Source organism: Acanthopagrus latus, chromosome 4 (assembly GCF_904848185.1).
Source record: "Acanthopagrus latus isolate v.2019 chromosome 4, fAcaLat1.1, whole genome shotgun sequence".
Taxonomy (NCBI): Eukaryota; Metazoa; Chordata; class Actinopteri; order Spariformes; family Sparidae; genus Acanthopagrus; species Acanthopagrus latus.
Window position 1 is genome coordinate 3,721,408 of NC_051042.1, and position 15,033 is coordinate 3,736,440.

Here is a 15,033-nt window from a genome sequence, read left to right on the forward strand (position 1 = left end):
CTTCATCTTGCGTCACTGCAAGCCGCCTTCTCAAATTACAAGACCCATTTTAACCCATCAGTGAAAGAAGAAATAGAGAAACAAGAAGAAACAAGGCAAAAGACGTAAAAAGATGGAATCAGACAGAGAGGGATACTGGAACAGGGAAACAAGGCGTATTAGTGTATCATATCTGCAGAGACCCTGCCTGGATTTTCCTTTTTCCTCAGTTTTTTGGTGCTTTACAAACCAAAATGTGTCTTTTTGACGTCCTGGGAATGAGACTCAACAATCAACTATCTTTGCGGTGCATTTAGGAAAAGCTCGCAAAATCCCTCTGATTCTACCCTTAACTTTAATCTTTGAATTAAATCAATGTGACATAATAGGGTAAATATCTCAAACATGTGTTTGCCACACAGCATTGTCTTCCAGGTGCGGATGTTTTATTCCTAACTATGCTCGACTCCTTCCTCTCTCCGCTGGGAGGGACCTCCTCCCACAGCTCCTTCATCTCAATTCCCAAATCCCCTAATCTCTTGACATGTCAGGTGGGTTTAGTTGGTTCTGTCAATGCCAGTCCCCAGACTACCCTCTCCACTTCTTTCCTCGAGGGCACTTTTTTAAACGCGTGAACTGCATGAACTTTAAAACTCAACTGGCACGCGAATAAATCATAAATCATGCTGCGTTTTGTTGTGAGAGTGAGCGACAGAGTGAGTGGCAGGCATCGCCAGTTTAATCTGAAATCAACCTACAGCAGTTATCCCATTAACCTCGTTTGTGATACCAGACTAAGCACTACGTTTCATAATCTCACAACAACAGAGTGATTCATTCACATGAATCATTGTGGGTTTAAAAAAAAAAAAAAAAAAGATAAAGGGGAAGCTTTGGTTACATAAGACAACCATCTCTTTATTTCTCACCTCTGCTGTACACAACATAAACAAGCAAACACACAAACAGTCATCCACACCGACGCGCACGCACACACACGCACACACACACAGGTCATAAGAAAATCTACAAAACAAAATATGGCTGTTTATATGCCATGTGGGCCGAGCACTGATAATACAGTGGAATGATATTAAAAAAAGTGAATTATTCGTCGTCCTCCTCTTCCTCCTCCTCTTCCTCCTCCTCCTCTTCGTCACTGATGACATACTTCTTGGCCTTCTTGGTGGACGTTTCCTCCTCGTCCTCTGCCTTTCTCTTGCCTGATCCTTCGCCCTCCTGCACATAAAAAAAAGAGATGACACTGATACATGAGGTCGAGTGCTGACTGCAGCAGACTTCATGTTCAGCCTCCCAGTACATTCAGTTTGTCATGTCACAGCTGCATTTTCATTTCTGGCCTCACCACATTACATTTATTTCTGTCCTCAAAAAGTATGTTCTGTAAAAGGACTTGTCCTGTTCAGTTCACATGGGGTAGTGGTAGCTTCTTGAACCTCCAAAGAGTCCTGCATCACGCTGCCCCCTGTCTGTGCAGCAGCATACTACACCTACCTCATCACTGTCTAGCTTCTTGGCCTTCATTAGCCTCTGGGCCTTATCGTCGTCGGAGCCTTCATCACTGTCTGATGAGTAGATCCTTGCTCGCTCCTCTGTGTTGAATAGAGAGAGAGAGAAAAGGAAGATGTTCATTAAACTTCTGACTTCTTATAACGTGTGACTGAGAATAAAAAGTGTCTGGTACATTTCCTCTCATGCGCACCTCTCAGGCCTCCTCCTCCCTTGTATTTGCTCTTGATGGCTGCCAGGCTGATAGCTTCCTCGCCTTCCTCCTCGTCATCGTAGCGGTCGGGCTCCAGGTAGCTGCTGCTCAGGCCTCTCTGGTGCTGTTTCTCCCTCATCCTCCTCTGCTGCGACTCTCTGCGGATAGAAGCTCGCAGCCGCTCCTCCTCTTTCTGCCAGCAGAGACACCACACGTGGGAAGGAATTATTCTGAGCTTGTGGTTTAAAAGTTTGACAGTTTGTTGTGGCAACGAAATGGTCATTGTAATATTTGCACTATATGGAGAGGGGGGAATGGTGGATTTGGTTAATGTCTGTTAATATGAGCTGTAAGGTGGTCTGCCGATGTTCACAAATATGTTCAAAATACAAATACATGATATTTTCTGTTTTTCAGTGCTGCTGCGGTTTGGTTTATTTGTTTGTTCGGTTTAGGAGAAGAATCCTTCACAACATCAAACATGGAGAGGATAACTTCTCCCGTGAAAATATTTTTTGTAGTCTTTTCCCCCAAACTGCAAATCTATGACATTATAAACACATCAGTAGCAGCAATGGTCCTGGAGCAACATTAATCATGATGTTACATATCTGCATATCAGTGAACAGGTTTGGATTTCACAGTTGTTTTATCGTAAGTAAAAAACATATTTTTACCAAAATTGTAGCCCAAAAAATGCACTAAAAGCTCTTTGTTTCTTATCTGCCTCCTCGAGTGCTCTTATCCTGCTTATTGTTTTGTGATTGATGGAACATGATGGCTGTAACAAAGCAATTATCCACTTGCATTAATAAAGTACTCTATGCGTCTTGTGTGGACAGCTCAAGGGAAGAAGGGAAAGAAAAGGGAGAGCTGGGTCAAACTCATGACGAAAGAGCACGAGATGTATTTACTTGTGAAAATACACTGTAAGTTTGACAGAAAGGAACAGCTGCCATGTTTATCTGTTTACCAAACCACAATGGGAGCGCCAAACCAAGCAGTGTCGCGCTGGTCTGACAGATGTGGTAATCATATATCATCAGAGTAAACAGAGGCCATAAACATTATAATCCTCTGTCAAAGAGTACACGTTTTCTTTTCAGTATCAACAGCTGGCGTCCTCCGTCTCTCAACTTTGGCTGCCAATTCGCTTGTGCTAGTTCGCCAAAACCATTTCAAGTCATCCCCCCGCTGAATAAGCCGTACTTTTGAAGAAAAAGCTGCTTTGTTGGCGCTTCTAAATCATAACTGAGTCCAATGAAAAACAAACAAGAAAGAACAAATTGCTTAACCTTCTGTTGTTCTTTAATACCAGAACAAATGCAACTGGCAAGGAGAAGTGCAAATGGTGAGGAAGCTCACGTGTAGTCGTATTTGTTAAGGTTGTTGTTGTTTTTCACACGATCAGCTCCTACACGTGGTTAGGCTACAGGTCATCCTGATGTTGGACTACAATGATACTTATAGCAATGATTTAAAGTTCCAAATTGTCCAATCCATCCGATTCATGTGCCTCTGACTGTGATGATTGGACTTCCTTTTAAGGGCACGCGTGAGCTCTGAGGTTCAGAGTCATTAGGGTCACTTGTGGGTCGCTGATCCAACCGACCTTCAGGTGGGTTGCTAAGGCTAGGTGAGCCCAGGTGTGAATGGCTGTTATGCAGTACTGTATTATAGGTGGGTGATAAGTAATGTCTTAAGCCACCTCCTCTGTACAGAGACGGTCTGGGCCTGATGCAGGTAGCCTAGTTGAAGAGTGACTATTGCCGGTCGCTCAGCTGGGGTTTTGAAAGCGCACACAAAATTTCCCTCAACTACAAAGAATCTCAGTGGGTTATAAACCTACCAGAGTTCTGTCTGACAGTTTATGGGGATTGGTGTCTGCAAAATGTGAGTGACAGACTCTGACCTGGGTTCCATTCCCCACCTCTCCTAAGCCTTCACAAAATGGGCGTCAACCCTGACCAACTGGGAGGGGAACGCTCCAAACTGCTCTCACTCATTAATTAAGAGCCAGTCTGCACACAGGTGAATCAATGCAGAAGGACTGAAAAACAGCCAAAATAAAAAAAAGATGGCCAGTACTACTCAATGGGACTGATACATACTGTTATCAAACGTATGCATCTGCACCCCTGAAAACTTGCAACAAGGCTTTATAGCTAAAAGGAAGAAATAGTGTACAGCCTGGCTTCATTTCACAAGGAAGGACAACATTGCAAGTATTACTGTCTGTAACATGACAATGTCAAGTGACTGGAAACACTGACACAATGAAACATCTTTCTATACAACATGGGTTTAAATTCCAGGAATGCCATGTGTGACATTTGACACTCCAAACCAACGGGAGATATTCTCTCTTATAATAACACTAACACCACACTGGCAGGCTTGCAGATATTTTTCTTGGACTATGAAAATGTAAATGAAAGCTAATGCTGTGTTGTTGCTACAGCTAGCTCTCAGGCTGCATCCAGCTCGACTACAAATAAACAAAACCGGCAGAATCGATAATGGAACTGGTATCCTCGATTCCCAGCCAAAATTATAAGCATGTATTTTAAAGCATGTGGGTGTAGAAAAGATTTGTGTTTCTAAGTTGCACTACCGCAGCTCAGGTACAGTCACACCTGCTCAGGTGTTCGCTGAGCACAGTGAAACTGTAAACTGTGCCAATGGCACTTCTTGTTTGGGGTGATACACACCCACCCACCGTCACACTTGCTGACATATTTCCATTCCACTGGCCCTTTGTGACCTCATTATGTAAGCATGTCAGGTTCTGTCTTTATGTAACTGGGCATGATGCTTGTCAACAACTGACCTAGTGTGACCCTTTAATGATCGCTGTGGTAACAAAATTATTCTCAGGCCAGACTGAGGACAGAAAAACACAAGAGATGGACAGAGAGCGACAGTGTTACCTTGATCATTTCGTTGCGATGTGACTCAGGATCTCGTCCCGCCATGGGAAGGATTCTGATCTTCTGCGTCTTGGAGCAACGGTCAGCCAGAGACAGGGTCATCTTCCTGTGGGTGGCGCTGTCTGTGGAGTGGGGCCTGGAAACACAGAAGACCACCAATGTCACATTTAAGGTAGCCTGACTCACTGCATGTTGACTGTGGGTATAAGCTCGCCAATGGCTGGCTGTTAGGATTAGACAGGCTGCGTGCTAATGTTCCAAAATCATTTTTTCCAACAAAACAACAACAACAACCTCAGAGCTAGTGACCTACACACTGTCGATGGCGAGTTACTGTAAGCCTAACCTGGTCACAGACAGTGCATCCTAGGATTAGTGCCGCCCAAGATGATAGCGATGGTTTTAAAGAAATACAAACAAGCTACAGCATTTTACCCCCATTGCAGAATGAGAATGGGTGCAGACAGACCTTTCTCCAGCACTGTGTCAGAAAGTCTGAAATGCAAAACTAGATTTTGGGTGACTACATATTTCCCCAGTTATTTGTATTAAATGATTCCATCAAACATTCTCCACATGCACTACTTGTGAGGTCAGCCTGTCAGCTAACCTTACTGGCTTCCTAAAAAGCTCTATATATGCATATAATAGGCAAACCCTTCACCCTTCCCTCTGAGTTGTTATTTTATTCTCACAGAAGCATAAAAATCTTGCAGTGCATGAACGCGTATGTTGCACCAATGTCTCTCATTTTTAAATCTCTTCTCCATCTGGCACTGTCAGAAAAGTCGGAACTCTCTGTCTGTCTGGCTTGAATGATTCTGTGAAGTTACCTAATGCTCCACTTTAAAAGAAAAAAAAACCACAATTGAGCACTAACCATTTGAACCCGGGGCAGCGTCGGCCCTAATCCTTATCAAAACTCTGCTCTGATGATAACGCTCAGCCTGAACAGGTCCTGTCTGGGAGTGTGGGGGGCTGTTGTGCATTAAAGCAGCTTTGGCCGGTGTCCTACTAGACCCATGTGGTGTGAGAAGACAGAACATCCAGGTGGACTCGGGGGCCCTAAGAGGCTTACAGATTTCTTACTGGGAGAAACCTGGGCAGCTTGCATAAGGTGATCCAGGGACTTACAGCATAGAGTACATTTCTGAATGAAGTTTGAATGAAAGCTGCTATTGTTGTTGTTGTTTGGAATCAGAGGCAGCCTGGGGCTTATTTAGCGTAGGGACGGTTGTCAGGGAGCCAGACAGAGGACGAGTCTCCCTGGAAACTCACAAGTTTTTGCCTCAAGCCTGTGTGAGACTCGAGTGTTAATAGCAGCCTGTCACCAGTACAACAATGGCATGTTACCTGAATGTGAGTTTGGTTTTGAACACAGCCTGTCCTTGCAGTCCAGTGCCCTGTCGGATGAACAGGTGGTTGTGGTCTCCCTGGAGAGGCGCTTTGTAAACATCGAACACTTCATTCCCCAAGTGGAGGGACATGCTGCAGCAGGAAAAAAGGTGTTTAAAAGCACGGAAAGTACAGAGCACGTCCTGCTCAGCGTGTAATGAACCCAACATTCAGCTTGATATGGCACACACCTCCCATCGGACCATTTGACAATGCGGGCGTTGCTCTCTCGTGTTTCATTTCCCTCCTCGTCTTTCTTGGCTCTCCACCGAATTGTATTTTCCACCTGTGGGAGAGGAAGAATAAGCTCAGATCACACAAACAAAATCACTTCCAAGCATACTGACAAGCATCACATCACATGCAAGATGTTTTACACAGACAACTCCATACACCTTCTCATATCAAGACAAGCTGCACTGCATACCTTCAGTTTGAGCCTGGTCCGCCCCTCTTCATCCAACATTTCTTCATCCTCAAATTCATCTTCATAGTACTGCGGGTCAAATGGTCTATAAAGAGAGTACAGAGCAAATACAACTAAATATTCTACTTGAGTTACACAGAGGATTTTTTGTTATTCAGACCCAAAAACATTTCAGACTGCAAATAAATTTAAAGCTGTTTTAGTGAACTTTCACTGTAGATGATTCTGGCGCCACCTGTGGACAGAAGTGGTGTGAGCGCCACCGTCAACACATTTTCATGTATTTTTCTTTTTTTAACCCAAGTTGATTCCAGGATGATGAGGCATTGTATCTACTTGTGGCTATATAAGATTAATTATTACTTCCAACACCTTATTTACACTAAAATGTGCTTGATTTACTACTTTCCTATTGCCAGAATATAAGTTTGTCTTTCTGTTTCATGTTTTCCTTACGTGTCACGACCTTTGTCATAAATGTGCTGGAAAACAGGAAACAGTAGAAAGCAGCATGTTATATACTTCATCAGACTGCATCCAGAGGACGTTAAATTCATTTTGACAAAGTCTTAATGAGCTTCTGAATTAGACAATGATTATCTGGAGCTGATGATTCTGGAGTGGGACATCTCACTTCTTCTTCATCCCTCTTAAGTGTTGCACATGTACAGTACCGATCAGGCCGCTGGCAAACGACACGGTAGCCACTGACAATGTTACAAGGGACGGGTCATGGTTTTCAGATATTGAAATATTCATGAGATTATAAGAAAATGTGAAAGTTCATCTATGGTTTTGTCTTTGAATAGTATTTTTGCACTGTTTTTTCTTTTTGCCGGCGCCTGGAAATAACACAATCAATCTTTAAATAATGGTCAAATAGTTCTCGGTAAAAATCAAATTGCATTTTTGCTTTAAATGCTGATCCCTAAATATCACGGTGGTTACCTTTTCACATCTTTTACTTCTACAAGTGGTGCCTGACAGAGACGGAATTAAAAGTATTAACAAGCCAGCGTTCTTTACTTCAGTGCACGTCACAGCATGTCTACATCCAAATTCTTTTTGTGAAAGGGGTAAAAGTAAAGCACATACTACAGAGCAGCTTCTTTCCTCCAGTTGTGAGACTCCTCAAGTCATACTCAGCACTCCACCCCGAAAAACAGTTAATTTCACGACTTATCCAACCCTGATAAGTCACAATCCGAGACAGACTGAATTCTTGTTAAAGCTATATGCAGTAGAAATAGAAATCTTCTTGCTGATGGACTTACTTACTTATGTAGGTCATAAAGAGGTATTAGCATTCATTTAAGACTGTTTCATAACCAGTTAGAAGTTATGTGTTGTATGTTTAAGTATAAGCTCTTACAGTTCTCCTCCTTACTAGCAGCAGAGAATAATTATCTCAACATAAATCACTGCAGCATTTGAAAAAGTACCTTCCCTAATCTTTTTCTTGCATTTTTTTTTTTATCTTTTCCAAATAAGATCAGATATCATACTTAAAGTGCAATATCTGATTATCATTCTTCAGTGCCAAGGTTCTGACCTGGGCTCCACAGACAGGAAGTTTGGCAGCTTGACAAAATAAAGGTCAGATCCCAGGTCTGTGCTGACTTTTGGAATCTCTACTTCGATGCGAGTTTCGGGTGCGGGCTCCTCTTCAGCCTGCTCCCCCTCCATCCCATCCTCTGTATCCTGTACGTGCACACACACACACACACACACACACACACACACACACACACACACACACACACACACACACACACACACACACACACACACAAAGAGAGGAAGATCAGTTTTTGGTTTAAATACGCTGTATGATTCAATGACCCATGATAATAGGGATCAGCTCAGAAAGGCTTAGTGAGAGGCTCTGAGAAAAAGAGATTTGGGAACTCTTGCAAAAAGGACTCAGCGCAATTAAAGAGGCTGGATGATGAGAGGAGGACAGAGACAGAGAGTGAGAGTTCAGACAGATACCAGGGGCTGTCCCGGGGTCGGCGGCTTCTCCGCATCGCTGTCTGAAGAGATGTCGTCAGCCTCACCAAACAGGTCGTCTGCTGCTGCTGCTGACGCCTTCGCTGTGGAACAGTACAGACAAGTTTAAAGTACACAAAACTCAGCTGCACCTAATCAAATTAAACTTAGATGTGAATAAAGATGCTACCATGAACCAACAGGGTTCAGCTTGCAGTGAAAGCATCTGTTTCTTACGTTTCTTTCTTCCGATGTCGCTGTCTGAATCTGAATCAGAGGCGGCTTTTGATTTGCTTTTCTGTCGGAGGAAATCATCTTCACTGTCACTGCCCTTAGCAGACTCTGAAAAAAAGACGCACAACAAAAACAGTTTAATCTTCTGCGTGGTATAAACAGTATAACAGATATGAACGCATTTTACAGTGAGCCAAAAAGGCTCACTATCACGTGCGAAACGTCTAAGAGAAAAATTAATCTCATTTAATCTCAAAGTTCTGAGATTAACCTCAGAGCTCAGGGTAAAATTTTCACATACGGCCTGAAATCCTCTTCCACAAAATCGGATGTGTGAATATTAACACAAACACAGCTGGTTCATGATGCAGTTTGTGAGTAATATTTCCCACTGGGAGTACCTGACTTTCGGTTTCTCGGCCCCTCGTCATCAGAGTTCTCCCTCTCTTCATCAGAGTAATGGCGTTTCTCCTCCTCATCCTCTGACTGGTCACTCTTCACCCCTCCTTCCCACTTCTCATCATCTGACTGGTTCTCTCGGCCAGAAACTTCAGCATCAGAGTGAGGGGTCCCGGGCCCCGACTGAGGAGTCCCAGGATCACTGTGCACAGCACTGAGGTTCAAAACAAGGAACAATAAAGTGGTTTAATTTTTCTGTCTTCCTAGATGAAGAAACAGGTTAATTTGTTGAAACAATGAGTAAATAAAATGATGAGAATATCAGTAGTATACCATCTATTTTCGTTTGATTTCTTTATAGATCATCAACACAAGCAAACTGAAGATGTACATTTAGGCTCCGAGAACTTGTGAATTTGCCATTTTCAACTATTCTTCCATCTAAATGTTTAATTGCAACAATAATTTGTTTGCTATTTTACATTCTATTGCTTTATTGCAAATCCCTTGAAAAGACCAGAACAAACACCAGCTCTGTTTACACGGACAATATTTTATAATTCCGACTCAGCTGTCAGCTGTTTACATGATGTCATTAACAGGGTCTTCCCCGTCTGTTTCAGTCAGTTTTTCAAACTTGCCTATCATTACGTACCTTATTATGTTAAGTTATGCAAGAAATTCGTATTAAAAACAAACTCTCCACAGTAGACAGTTCGCCTCAGAAGCCACCATTATAAATATAGAAATGTACGTCACTATGCATTTCCATGCGCAGAAAGCACACGCCTTAAAAACACAGTTGAATACATCTCTCCTGTGTCGCAGTACCTTCTGTCTGAGCGGACGCTGCCTCTCTCAGAGTGAGGGCTCCCTCCTCCGGACATCCCGCTGCCTGCCGGGCTTCCTGCGTCTGACCGGTGGCCCCCGTCCTCCTCGTCTTCATCCTCGTCTCGATGGCCGCGCTCTGAGCCACTGTGCTGCTCCGCATCAGAGTGATCATTGTCGCCCTGGTCTGAGTGCAAGCTGGCATCTGATTGGTTCCCTGAGCGTTCAGACTGGTTATCGCTGCCGCTGTGTTGACTGTGCTGCTCATCTTCACTGTCGTCACCAAACAGCTCCTTATTACAAGGAAGCAAAGGGGAGTTTGTTCAGCATTATAAAAATGACACGACGAAGTGAATATTTTTAAGAACATCAAGTATGCGTGACTGTTGTCCCAGCTTCCATCCGCACACTTGCACACACCTTGTTTATACTGGGCTTTCCCCCTTCCTGGCCTTCGTCTTCATCATCATCATCCCGTTCCCTCTCACTGCCGCTGCCGCTACCGCTGCCTGAGGCGTTGCTGGCGGATCGAGGTCTCTCCTGCTCAGAGTCTGATCCGGAGCCGGAGCCTGAGTCTGAAACACAACAAAGTGGGCGGTTTGTCTTATGACCCAAAGTTAAGTTCATCGGTTCACAGCAGATGGATGCTGTCATTGCCCAGTGAATCTTATGAGGACGTTACACTTTATCATAATTGCTCTCATGTTGTTCTTTATTACCAATCACACCAACTTAGAGCTAGAAATCAAACAATATGTTTTATAAGGGCCAAAACAAGCACAGGTTGTTAATAATCAAGGAGTGTAATCATTGTTGTTGTACTTCTGTCAACCATCAGAACCTAAAACTAAATTCTTTCATCAATTTAAAGGATCTGATCTCGTGATGAAGTTAAAAAAAAAAAATCCCCTCCAGTGTAAAACCACAAGAGAATATATCACACTCAACTTTGATCTGGATGTCCAGTGAGTGTGAGTACAGGAGCTTTAGATCTGTTCTGGCATTACACATTATTAGACTGCACCATAATGACATAATAACATCACTGCAAAATCCATCCTCACTGACACACATTCATGAATACCTCTCTGATGGTGTCAGTCAATACTGGACATTTTCATCCTGTAGAAGCTGTAGGATTGCATTGCTTTACATTTTACACATGTATCTAATAAGCATTATTAAATCTTAAATATACAGTGACAAATGATTTTGCCCATGTGTTCCACCCCAGTGCACACTGTGAATAACTTAGATATTGTGACATGCATGATAAGAAACTACTGAATTAACATTATAAAGCTGAAACTGGTAAATTTGATTGATATTGCAGAGAATATATGTCTTAATCACGTTGGTATATGTGCTGTTGGGATACAGAATTTCAGTGTACCCTCTTAAACAGATTAGATGCTTTTTTGCTGCTTATCTGTGTGAAATGAAAGTAACTTCATGTTGTGACAATGACGAAGGGGTTGGCATACAACTGAATGAAATCTCATAAAAGAACTTAATCACTTTGAGCGTTGTTTTAACGTTCTGTCTGATGAGAGCATGTGCTTGGAAACACTCGAGTTATTGCAGTCATTGATCAGACCGACTTCCAGCTCATAAACAAAGAGTTTCGTCGCTTCCATGGGCATGCAGTTTTAGCTAACATTAGCTTTGTAACTCTAGCTAGTTAACACAAATACCAAGTTTGAACTAAATGAAGAATAGAGCACACTTAGACTAGTTTCTAACAAAGCTGGAGGTCATCCTGTTCATGCTTTTTAGACAAAAAAATCAGTCTAATATGACGTGCAGCGTTCATCTGCCCGATCATCGGTCGGGCTAAGCTAATGTTTAGCCCTTCGCATCAGGGCAGGCTAACTAATGGGCTAGCTAACGTAACTTACATCCTACACAAATCAGACTTTCAGCGGTAGAACGACAACGTTACCTCGCTGTTCATTGTCGCTGTCCCCATCACTCCCGAACAATTCATCCATGTCCGCCATTTCTACCTTTCTGTAGTAAAATGTGACGACCGGAAGGAGACGTTTTGTTTCCGGGTTCAGGTCGAGGCGGACACGCCGCTGCAGTGAGCGCTGTCAGCCGCAGGGTGGCGGTGTACACCACGGTGAGCTCAGGGAGCCTGGTGTCTGGAGCTCTGCTTGTCTCAACACAAAGTACTGTTCATGAGTTAATTTATGTTTGATACATTATATCTCGTTTAGATAGTTTAATGCAAAATAAGTAAGTAGCCAATTGTAGCTCCTCAGGTGTATTAGGAGAAGAAAAATAAAACATATGTGCCATGTGAGAAACAACGTGTTAATATCGTGTCTAGAATAAAAACTTGGGTTTCTATTTTATTTTGTTTTCCATTGCTTCTAATCTATGATGTGTTTGTGTGATGTGTTTTAGTTTGTATCAGTAGCAGAAGTGTGAATTAATAACTAGTGATCCTACATGTTTATCTCACAGAAATAAAACAACCTAAACATCAATTAATAACATATTTAAATCAAATGTATTTTTTTTACTCTGTAGAAACATCTGGTGCCATAGAAGATTATTTAAAAGAGATAATCTAGAAAACACGCTTGCAAGGAGGATAAACTTAACAAGCGGTGATAAAAAGCAACCAAGTACATTTACCCAAGAACTGCACTTAAGTAGAATTTTGCCATACTTGTACTTGACTAGAGTATTTCCATTTTATGACACTTCTGCTGTATTCACTAGTTAAATATAACACTTTTTCCTACATTTAAAGTTACTTATGTATTACCTTATAACTAAACTGCCCAGTAGCATCCAAGGCATATAAAACTGACTCGACAGACGAGATAAAACATTTTTCTTAGTGATAGAAATAAAATAAAAAATAGAACAATATAATATTCTATAATGAAAGCTCCATGTAAAAATTCTGCATTATGGGCATTTTAGTTTTGATGCAATAAGTACTTCTGTATTTTTACAAAAGTAACATTTATATTTCTGGACTTTCAATTACAATTGTGTATTTTTAGACTATGGTATCATTAGACTAAGTATGTCTTCCCTATTTATTACAAGTTGTATTAACTTGCAAGTATATCTGTTACAACAGGAATATTACAGGAATATTGCCGTTTTTGAGCATTTCATTGCACATCATAGCCACTGTAGAGTTGTTGTAAATGTCTCTTTCTTTGGTATATTCTTAAATCTTTCCACTCATGTCAGATCTGGAAGCCATATGACTGCAGATGTAAGCTCAGTTTACTGGGTTTTCACATGGCAGCTACTAATAAAATGAGTCTCATTTTTCCTACAGGGAAGGAAGACCGAGCTGTAAATGTCAGCCATATTCCAGGGCATTTGTCTCTGAGCAGCCCCCTGAACCAGCTACCAGCCATACATCCATTAGCTACGCCTGTTTATGATCGAGGATTGCAGGACCTGGTTTATCTCCAGACAGCACAGAAGATGAACCATGCTGATTAAGAAGCGCTCTCACCCTGCAGTAAATACCTTAACCTTCAGCCAATATGTACTGACGTGTGGACACATATTTGGTGTGAAGCTGGTTAAAACAGCAGAAGCGTCGTCATCCTCTGAAAACGTTTCAGCCTTTCAGACTGTAGCTGATTACTATCATTCATGTGATTTCAGCAACAGGCTGCTGACATGTTGTATGTTTCAGCAGCCACCTCTCTGCAGCAGGGCATCTTGTTACTGTGCGCATATTGTGTGAACCCAGAGAGTACATGAAATTCTACCTCCACTATTGTGTAACACAGTGTAGTAAAAGGAGGATGAGCGTACTCCTTTCTCTTTACAGTCCAGGGTGAGGTCAGGTTTTACTGTACAGAATGTGCTTTGTGTGCGAGAGACACAAGACAGACAAATCTGTGTGTCTTTATGAGTCTTCCCAGGTCTGCATGATATATTTCTCTTTAAAGACTTCTCTACAAACACTTCTACATTTTGCCCAAAGCCATTAACTTATTGCACTTAACATTTTTATCTATATAACAATATTACTATCATTCTATTTCTTATATGTGTTTATTTCTCATATTTCAAACAATTCTACCTTTGCCATTTCTCTCTCATCTGTATGTAACATGACACCTCCTGTCCATCTCTGTGATGTTGCTCTGAGACAATAAGTGCTATAAAGTCCAAACTAACCTCACTAGGCTTGACTTATCCATAGTGTGCTCTTGAGATTTGCTTTAATGTGAATTAAGTTGTGTTGCTGCAGTAGTTTGACTAAAAATAATCTAAGCTCAAGGTCCACTGCCTGGCTTTGACAGAGGCTTTCAAGTGGCCCTCATTTCCTCCAGCAGCAGATGGAGTTTGCTCATGGCTCTGTCTTACATATCTATCATGATTAGCTGGAGCGATGCAATAATTCAGCTCTAAATCAATGACCTGAGTAAGAAGTGTTGTTGGTAATAGATGTGCCAAGTGTACAGATAAGGCTCTCTTCGTCTGACAGAGAAAATATATTGGACAAAACTAGTCACCAGTCGATGCATTTTAATCTATAGTATTAAAGTAAGAGATAAGGCAATCCTTCATCAGAAATTTGCATTATTACTGCAGCAAAGGGGCTAGCAAAAAAAAAAAAAAGAGAAGAATCAATAAAAAAACAACAATAATAGATAGGTTCAAAAAGTGTGTTTTTATTAAAATATCATAATTATACTAATCATTATTTTGTAATATAAAATGTGTACCAATTCTGAAAAATAATGTATCATTTTAATTATAATTTATTATTATCATTATTGTATTATTTTTATTATTCTGATCTTTTTTTTTATTATTATTCTGATGTCTTTTTGCTTTATTTTATATTGTTTTATTTTATCTAGTGACCATTAAATACATTTCATTCTTTGGGAGAAATTTGCATTATTACAGCAACAAAGGGGATAGCAAAAAAGGAAGCATCAATTAAAAAAAACAATAAAAATAAGTAAAACAAAAGTAAAATTACTACATATTGTTTGAATAATGATTACATTTTATCATAAAATATTCACCTACCTACATATTGAATAAATTCAATATATTCTTCTTTCATTTTATTTTATTTTATTTTATTTTATTTTATTTTATTTTATTTTATTTTCCCTTCCCTATAT

At 41.1% G+C, this 15,033-nt stretch overlaps 1 protein-coding gene across 1 annotated transcript; it reads right to left on the minus strand.

Moving 5' to 3' along the window:
- Positions 1-871: 871 nt before the first annotated feature.
- leo1 (LEO1 homolog, Paf1/RNA polymerase II complex component) lies at positions 872-12,000 on the minus strand. Its single transcript, XM_037096471.1, has 14 exons — positions 11,847-12,000; positions 10,325-10,479; positions 9,908-10,197; positions 9,079-9,290; positions 8,681-8,785; positions 8,447-8,547; positions 8,007-8,155; positions 6,455-6,539; positions 6,219-6,313; positions 5,986-6,120; positions 4,633-4,768; positions 1,703-1,895; positions 1,495-1,592; positions 872-1,218 (listed from the first exon to the last, which is right to left on the minus strand). The coding sequence occupies exons 1-14, from the start codon at positions 11,902-11,904 to the stop codon at positions 1,087-1,089; spliced, it is 1,944 nt and encodes a 647-aa protein (XP_036952366.1). The 5' UTR covers positions 11,905-12,000; the 3' UTR covers positions 872-1,086.
- Between the last annotated feature and the right edge of the window lie 3,033 nt (positions 12,001-15,033).